This window comes from Bombus flavifrons, unplaced genomic scaffold (genome assembly GCF_040668555.2).
Source record: "Bombus flavifrons isolate JBK064 unplaced genomic scaffold, iyBomFlav1_principal scaffold0036, whole genome shotgun sequence".
NCBI lineage: Eukaryota > Metazoa > Arthropoda > Insecta > Hymenoptera > Apidae > Bombus > Bombus flavifrons.
This window is the reverse complement of record NW_027184781.1, coordinates 278553-287618: the sequence shown is the minus strand read 5'-3', so window position 1 is coordinate 287618 and position 9066 is coordinate 278553. Positions and strand designations below refer to the sequence as shown.

Sequence of the window (9066 nt, the reverse complement as noted above, 5' to 3'; positions counted from 1 at the left end):
TGGTTATACATTATTGGTGTAGTTGTTAAGAATTAATGGAGGAATTATTTTAGATTAATGGCTTAAATATTATAAATTAATGGCTTAGTTACTGCGCTCATAATCGAGCATGAACACCTCCTGAATCTCCACTCCGGAACTCAAGCCACCTTATATGCTCTAAGAAGAACTTATTGGCCTATCGACGGCCGTAGTCAAGTTTGGAGCACGCTGAAGAAGTGCGTCCGTTGCTGCCGAGCTAACCCACCTCCAGTGGATGACCTTACGTGATGGGTGACCTTCCAGCTGCACGGATAACGGAATCTCGGCCATTTACCAACGTCGGAATCGACTATTGCGGACCTTTCTACATCAAAGAACGAAAGGATCGCAACCGACGTAAAATCAAGACATATGTAGCAATCTTCGTATGTCTGGCAGTTAAAGCAGTCCACATCGAGCTGGTCAGCGACCTCACTAGCAAGTCTGCGCAACAATTTACTCCGACAACGGTACCAACTTCGTTGGCGCCAACAACGAACTACGAGAGCTTCGAAACCTCCTGCAGGCCGACGATCATAAGGTAAAGGTTCAGTCCTTTTTGGCCGACCGACGGATCGAATGGCGCTTCATCCCTCCCAACTCACCTCACTTCGGCGGGTTGTGGGAGGCTGCAGTGAAATCCTTCAAACGACATCTCAGACGTGTCGCAGGTAACGAGCTCTTAACCTTCGAAAATTTCAACACACTAATCATTGAAATCGAGTCCATCCTGAACTCCCGTCCGCTGACTCCAATTTCATCCGACCCAAACGATCTCCTTGTCCTTACCCCCGGTCACATCCTCATCGGAGATTCATTAACCAGCATTCGAGAACGAGATTTCAGGGACACTCCAACCAATCGTCTCTCCAGCTGGCAACATATTCAAAAACTCAAGCAGCATTTCTGGCGCCGCTGGCATCGGGAGTATCTGAACGAACTGAGCATCCGAAACAAATGGAACAAGGGCAATCACGACATACGAGAAGGCACCATCGTCATTCTCAGAGAAGATAACGTTCCACCGATGCACTGGCCCTTGGGCCGTGTAGTCAAGATCCATCCCGGAGCCGATGGTATCATTCGAACAGCGACGGTGCAGACGTCATCGAGCCTCCTGGATCGCGGCGTCAAAAGACTGGTCCCCCTGCCATGTCAATCAGCCCGAGTCGAGTCCGGACAATCACCGACATCGAAGGAGGTGGATCACACACCCACCTGACCCACATCTAAGGTTGATCGGTGCCCTCTCAACGGGGGGAGGATGTTACGCCGGGCGACACTCTACCTAGACCAGGCCACACACCGCGGGCAAGATGGTAACCAGATGTCCGCTCGTCCTTACTGCGTACTCTCAATATTCTCAAGTACCCTCAATAAATCTCAGCAATTTCCTAGTCGAGGTCCTTCGAACCTAACAAACATTCTTTCGCTGCATTGTCTCCTAAAGTTTATTGCCCACCACGGGTTGACACGGGAAAGTTTCTGTTTCTCACGTGTGAGGCCTCCCACCAACGACTTTATCTTGAGGGCGGTGAGCATCCTTCCTCACCCACCACCATAGCAAATAACCAATTAACAACGAAGTCTATTTCCCTCACTCTATTAGCCAAAATCGTCACCAACAAATCCGATGATCCCGTGCGCTAGACACACCCATCCTTAGTTTTCCTCCGTCACAGCTTCATCGTCGAAGCACACTCTTTTTCTCTTCTTCAAACCGTCAACATCTTGTAACCGGGTTTTACACCGCAGATCAATCAATTATTGACTTGTACATTCGCATCAGTGCAATCATTTCTTTACGAAGTTGTTGAAATAAATATAAAGTTATACCTGTTGAATCAGTGTAACTACTCAATTAACCACCCCTATTATCCTAAACGAAATAGGGGATCGATCATTTCGTGGCGTCGATTATCTAATCGTAACGGGAATTTACGACTCCCGTTGACGTGCTTCTTCGCGATCGCGTCTCTCCGCGAGTGATCGAACATTTTGGTCCTTCGAGCCGGATCACGTGTCTGTGAAAAGTGCACGCCAGTGACACCCACTACCATACAGTGCCACGTGAATCCAACATAACCAGCAGCGGAAGCGTTACCACTCCAGCGAAGTCAGTAACGCCAAGGGCCGTCACCTTTGAAGAGGCATAATTCGGTGGTTGAAACGCAACCAGGCAGCCTCCCGCCGCAACTGGACAATCGTCAACATAACGATATCCAACAACTTCGTTCTCACTACAAAACGCGTCACTGTAGAGAAGGATCACCTTCGTCAACAGAAGTAAGTTCTAACCATTTCAGTCTCTATCATATAATAAATAATGGCAACCAGAAATGAACTTGCCGCCTTGCGCCGACGCCGAGGCCAGTGTATCAGTCACTTTACACGCTTATCAAAAAAGCTGGACGAAATCGAACAATCCAGCTGTCCGCAAGAGCACGAATTAATCCAAATTAAAAATCGTCTGGAAACATATGAGACGGAATTCCGCGCCATTCAAAACGAGATTACAAGTATAGATGAAAAAGAGATCGCGCGCGGCCTTGAAATAGCAGACGAGTACGAAAGATTAGAGCTCCGAGTAATTCATCAATTAAACAATCTACGACTAGTTACGCCGTCGCAATCGACAAACGGCGAATCAGCCGCTGTTCGCGAGGCTGCATCAATTAAATTACCGGAGATTCATGTGCCTATTTTCGACGGTACCGTCGAGAATTGGCATTCATTTTACGACTCCTTCTTGTCCATCATAGATCGAAACGAGCGACTTACACCCGTGCAAAAGTTTCACTATCTCCAATCCTCCCTGACCGGAAAGGCCGCGCGAAGCATACAATCGCTAGACATCACGGAATTAAACTATTCAATTGCTGTCGACATTCTTAAAGAAAAATTCGACTGCCACCGTCAAGTCTGCATGCGCCACTGGGACTTGATTTTTGACTATCCGAAAATAACTAAAGAAACGCCCGAAGCCATAGATGATTTTCTCGAGACGGTCAAGGTAAACCTCCAAGCCTTAAAGAAGCTCGGCGAACCAGTCGCATCAAACGTCGTTCTTCTCAAAATATTCACACTGAAACTACCCGCAGCCATCATACGCAAATTTCACCGCACATTGCCAGACAAGAAAATGCCGTCCTACACGCACTTGGTAGAATTTCTGAAAACGCGTACGAACGGTGACATAACAAATTCAGCATCAACCGTGATAAAACGGGGGTCCGATCGACATAACCGTCAGCAACCGAACGCCCCGCGAGTTCCCACATTCGCGACTACACATAAGCCGTCGATGTGTCCGAATTGCCGAGGACCACACGCAATATGGAATTGTGAAACCTTCAAGGCGCAGTCGCCCAAGGAACGTCTTGAAACGGCCAAAAGGACGTCACTCTGTACTAATTGTCTAGGCAAGGGTCACACCCTTACTCAATGTTCCGCCGGTTCATGTCGCATCTGCAGACAGCGACACCATACATATCTGCACCGAGACCATGATCATCGCAAAGTCCGAACACGTGTAGACCGAACATCGAGCGGTCGATCGTCGAGCGGTCGATCGTCGAGCAGCCGGGCATCCAACGATCGATCCTCGCCCAGTTCACCGACCCCGCGTTCGTCACATCGTTCGAGACGCGCATCTACGTCTCCCCGAACGTCCCCCCGAACATCTCCGCGAACATCTCCGAAACGCGAATCTCGGCTATCGCGAACGACGGGATCGGGACCAAATATATCACCCGGTTCTAAACAACAAAAAAAGCAATGACTTCATCAGACGACTTTGCTAGGGACCGAACCACAGAAAACAGACTCATTGACCTCGCTTCCCTCCGAACCATTGCAGCACGATTTGTTAGTCACAGCGCAGGTCAACATCTTCAATAATAAAATTCAACCATTCCGTTGTAGGGCTTTGCTAGACACCGGTTCTAGCATGAACTTTATTACAGAAAAGCTCGCTAATTCGTTAAAACTCAATCAATGGAAATGTTCGGTCCCAATCGGAACACTCAACACGTTATCGACGACCGCAAAACGCTACATCACGGCCACGATCACCTCCATTGACGGTAGATACGAACGCACCTTGACGTTCCTAATCATACCGACAATATCGTCTTGGATCCCAGATCAACCCATAGATCGCTCAACGATACAGATACCTCGGAATCTCCAACTAGCCGATCCAAGATTCCACATACCCGCTCCGATCGAAATATTGTTGAGCGCCGGGCCAACACTAGCATCACTCTGTGTCGGCCAGCTTGATATCAGTCAAGCAAACGGACCCGACTTGCGTCTGCAAAAAACGCAATTCGGATGGGTCATCGGGGGGAGCCCAACCTCGCAATCACCAGCACACGCATTTCACGCCTCCACGACGGCTTTACAGGCGGATCTCGCCCGGTTCTGGGAAAACGACGAAGGACCTCCCGCTGTACACACTTCGGAAGTGGAACGACAGTGCGAGGAACACTTCCGAAACCACGTTCAGCGCAACAGCGAAGGGCGATACATTGTCGCTCTCCCGTTTAACGAAACAACCCCTTCGCTTGGATCCTCTAAAGCCATGGCGATGAAGCGACTCACATCCCTATGCCGTCGGTTCCAACGGGACAAACAATTCGAAGCCGACTATCACGCCGTCATACAAGAGTACCTAGAATTAGGACACATGACTAAGATCACCACGGACCACTACACGGACGATGGATATTTTCTGCCACATCACGGCGTGATCAAAGAGTCCAGCCAAACTACGAAACTCCGAGTTGTGTTTGACGGATCTGCACCAACCACCACCGGAGTTTCATTGAACGACGTACTTCATACGGGACCGAAATTACAAGACGATTTATTTTTCATTCTTCTAAGATTTCGCTCTCATCAATACGTCATTACAGGAGATGTTGAAAAAATGTACCGACAATTTCTTGTGCGTCCAGAGGATCGGAAATTCCAACAAATTTTGTGGCGCAACTCTGATGGAAGGGTTGACACTTATCAACTCAACACAGTGACATTCGGGCTGTCAGCGGCCCCTTACCTAGCCATTCGGTGCCTCAGACAACTGGCGGACGACGAGGGACATCGGTACCCTCGAGCGGCGACAGTCTTAAAGCGAGACTTCTACGTCGACGATCTTTTCACGGGAGTTGATACAAGGGGCGAGGCACGATCATTGAGAACAGAGCTCACAGAATTGCTCAAACTAGCCGGCTTAAACATTCGAAAATGGGCATCGAACGACCGGGAACTGCTACGAGAACTTTCCGAGCAGGACATAAACGATAAGCTGCTGCTAGGCGAATCGCAAACGTTCAAAACTCTGGGTGTTATCTGGAATTCCTTTGACGACTCGATCCTGTATTCCGTCAAAATCAACCCTACCGCCTCTCGAGTCACGAAAAGAACAATCAGCTCCGAAATCGCCAAGATCTACGACCCTCTTGGATTACTGGCACCAGTGATCGTTCGAGCTAAGATGCTGCTCCAAAGACTTTGGACATTAAAAATTGACTGGGACGAATCCCTACCGGCCGACTTACATACAGAGTGGAACAAATTTTATACACAGCTACCATTGTTAAACAACGTAAGGTTCCCACGTAAAACCATAATCAAGGCCGCAGCGGAAATTGAGTTACACGGGTTCTGTGACGCCAGCGAAAGGGCGTATGGAGCATGCATTTACCTTCGCACCATCACTCCGGATGGTCATGTCTGGACACGACTTCTCACTGCAAAGTCAAAGGTGGCTCCGCTCAAGTCACAAACCATTCCAAGGCTGGAACTGAGTGGAGCACTTCTTCTCACATCACTGGCCACCACAGTCCTTCAAGCTTTACCAAGCAACATTTCTAGGACGGTTTACTGGACTGACTCCACAATCGTTCTGCATTGGATTAATACATCACCCCATACGCTGAAAACCTTTGTAGCTAATCGAGTGACTGAAATTCAACAGAAGAATCACACCTCAGATTGGCGTCACATTCCCACTACCGACAACCCTGCAGATCTCATATCTCGAGGCCAATCGCCCGAAGACTTCCTACGACCAACCATTTGGCAACACGGACCGGTATGGCTCCAACATCCTGAAGAATACTGGCCGACGTGGAACCCAGTACCATTGACCGAAATTCCGGAGCAGAAGAAGGCAACCTGTCTGTCCGTGACTCCGGCTGACCACAGTCTACTAGAGCGATTTTCGTCTTGGCACAAGCTGATGAGAATTACCGCTCGTTGTCTTAGATGGCGACAGAAACAGGATCGACGGGGACCTCTAACCACGCATGATTTAACCAATGCGCATAACAAATTGATCAAATTACTACAGTTCTGTCATTTTTCAGATGAAATCCATATTCTCCGAACAGACCGAAATTCTGCAATGAAGGGGAAATTACGACGACTCAACCCGTTTCTGGACAAGGACGGGATATTGCGAGTCGGAGGTCGACTCGGTCACTCACCAATGCCCTTCAGTCAGAAGCATCCAATCATTCTACCGAAGTCCTCAGTTACAGCGCTCATAATCGAGCATGAGCACCTCCTGAATCTCCGCTCCGGAACTCAAGCCACCTTATATGCTCTAAGAAGAACTTATTGGCCTATCGACGGCCGTAGTCAAGTTTGGAGCACGCTGAAGAAGTGCGTCCGTTGCTGCCGAGCTAACCCACCTCCAGTGGATGACCTTACGTGATGGGTGACCTTCCAGCTGCACGGATAACGGAATCTCGGCCATTTACCAACGTCGGAATCGACTATTGCGGACCTTTCTACATCAAAGAACGAAAGGATCGCAACCGACGTAAAATCAAGACATATGTAGCAATCTTCGTATGTCTGGCAGTTAAAGCAGTCCACATCGAGCTGGTCAGCGACCTCACTAGCAAGTCTGCGCAACAATTTACTCCGACAACGGTACCAACTTCGTTGGCGCCAACAACGAACTACGAGAGCTTCGAAACCTCCTGCAGGCCGACGATCATAAGGTAAAGGTTCAGTCCTTTTTGGCCGACCGACGGATCGAATGGCGCTTCATCCCTCCCAACTCACCTCACTTCGGCGGGTTGTGGGAGGCTGCAGTGAAATCCTTCAAACGACATCTCAGACGTGTCGCAGGTAACGAGCTCTTAACCTTCGAAAATTTCAACACACTAATCATTGAAATCGAGTCCATCCTGAACTCCCGTCCGCTGACTCCAATTTCATCCGACCCAAACGATCTCCTTGTCCTTACCCCCGGTCACATCCTCATCGGAGATTCATTAACCAGCATTCGAGAACGAGATTTCAGGGACACTCCAACCAATCGTCTCTCCAGCTGGCAACATATTCAAAAACTCAAGCAGCATTTCTGGCGCCGCTGGCATCGGGAGTATCTGAACGAACTGAGCATCCGAAACAAATGGAACAAGGGCAATCACGACATACGAGAAGGCACCATCGTCATTCTCAGAGAAGATAACGTTCCACCGATGCACTGGCCCTTGGGCCGTGTAGTCAAGATCCATCCCGGAGCCGATGGTATCATTCGAACAGCGACGGTGCAGACGTCATCGAGCCTCCTGGATCGCGGCGTCAAAAGACTGGTCCCCCTGCCATGTCAATCAGCCCGAGTCGAGTCCGGACAATCACCGACATCGAAGGAGGTGGATCACACACCCACCTGACCCACATCTAAGGTTGATCGGTGCCCTCTCAACGGGGGGAGGATGTTACGCCGGGCGACACTCTACCTAGACCAGGCCACACACCGCGGGCAAGATGGTAACCAGATGTCCGCTCGTCCTTACTGCGTACTCTCAATATTCTCAAGTACCCTCCATAAATCTCAGCAATTTCCTAGTCGAGGTCCTTCGAACCTAACAAACATTCTTTCGCTGCATTGTCTCCTAAAGTTTATTGCCCACCACGGGTTGACACGGGAAAGTTTCTGTTTCTCACGTGTGAGGCCTCCCACCAACGACTTTATCTTGAGGGCGGTGAGCATCCTTCCACACCCACCACCATAGCAAATAACCAATTAACAACGAAGCCTATTTCCCTCACTCTATTAGCCAAAATCGTTACCAACAAATCCGATGATCCCGTGCGCTAGACACACCCATCCTTAGTTTTCCTCCGTCACAGCTTCATCGTCGAAGCTCACTCACTCTTTTTCTCTTCTTCAAACCGTCAACATCTTGTAACCGGGTTTTACACCGCAGATCAATCAACTATTAACTTGTACATTCGCATCAGTGTAATCATTTCTTCACGAAGTTGTTGAAATAAACATAAAGTTATACCTGTTGAATCAGTGTAACTACTCAATTAACCACCCCTATTATCCTAAACGAAATAGGGGATCGATCATTTCGTGGCGTCGATTATCTAATCGTAACGGGAATTGACGACTCCCGTTGACGTGCTTATTCGCGATCGCGTCTCTCCGCGAGTGATCGAACACATCCCTACTGGCAACATTCGGTATCAAAGACACATTTATCTAACTTGGAACGAAAAGAAGAAAATGAAGCTACTGACACTGTCCCGAAACGGACGAGATCGCGATCTCTCGAAAGAACTAACAAACCTACGCGACGTACCCCCGTACACGAGATAACCCCGAGGTTCAACGGAAAGCCCAAGAATTGACCGTAACTCGATTCCTGTTTCACCGTTCGAAACTTACACGAGTCGCGGTCGACGGCGCCGACCGATGATGCCAGTGATCCACTAGTAATTCAGCCGTGGATCCAGCACATAGGCTAGCAACTTGACACACTCCAACTGAACAATTGGAACCCGTGGAGGGACCGCTGAACAGGATTACGAAGGCAAGAGGCCCCAACTGAACAGTGGGGTCCACTCACAGGGAGGGACCGCTGAACAGGGTTACCAAGGCACAAGGCCCCAACTGAACAGTGGGGTCCACTGCCGCGGGGCCGAACAGGATTACGGAGGACGTGAAATTGCTGGTCCCTGACCGAGTACCGAAGTACCAATCGGACAGGACTGCAGATCCACGACTGAATC

At 49.2% G+C, this 9066-nt stretch overlaps 3 protein-coding genes across 3 annotated transcripts; all 3 read left to right on the top strand.

Annotated features, from left to right (window-relative positions):
• Nucleotides 1–269: 269 nt before the first annotated feature.
• Nucleotides 270–1243, top strand: LOC138189401 (uncharacterized). Its single transcript, XM_069131453.1, has 2 exons — nucleotides 270–562; nucleotides 682–1243. The coding sequence occupies exons 1-2, from the start codon at nucleotides 270–272 to the stop codon at nucleotides 1241–1243; spliced, it is 855 nt and encodes a 284-aa protein (XP_068987554.1).
• Nucleotides 1244–2347: 1104 nt separating this feature from the next.
• On the top strand, nucleotides 2348–6745 carry LOC138189400 (uncharacterized). The gene is made up of 2 exons (XM_069131452.1): nucleotides 2348–3476; nucleotides 3825–6745. Exons 1-2 carry the CDS (start codon nucleotides 2348–2350, stop codon nucleotides 6743–6745), a joined length of 4050 nt encoding a protein of 1349 aa, XP_068987553.1.
• On the top strand, nucleotides 6745–7718 carry LOC138189399 (uncharacterized). The gene is made up of 2 exons (XM_069131451.1): nucleotides 6745–7037; nucleotides 7157–7718. The coding sequence occupies exons 1-2, from the start codon at nucleotides 6745–6747 to the stop codon at nucleotides 7716–7718; spliced, it is 855 nt and encodes a 284-aa protein (XP_068987552.1).
• The last annotated feature ends 1348 nt before the right edge of the window (nucleotides 7719–9066 follow it).

Coding starts and splice junctions, on each gene's coding strand:
- LOC138189400 (XM_069131452.1), top strand. CDS start 2,348: ATGGCAACCAGAAATGAACTTGCCGCCTTGCGCCGACGCCGAGGCCAG. Junction 3,477..3,824: donor CCTTACTCAATGTTCCGCCG/GTTCATGTCGCA, acceptor CGACTTTGCTAG/GGACCGAACCACAGAAAACA.
- LOC138189399 (XM_069131451.1), top strand. CDS start 6,745: ATGGGTGACCTTCCAGCTGCACGGATAACGGAATCTCGGCCATTTACC. Junction 7,038..7,156: donor TGCAGGCCGACGATCATAAG/GTAAAGGTTCAG, acceptor ACGACATCTCAG/ACGTGTCGCAGGTAACGAGC.
- LOC138189401 (XM_069131453.1), top strand. CDS start 270: ATGGGTGACCTTCCAGCTGCACGGATAACGGAATCTCGGCCATTTACC. Junction 563..681: donor TGCAGGCCGACGATCATAAG/GTAAAGGTTCAG, acceptor ACGACATCTCAG/ACGTGTCGCAGGTAACGAGC.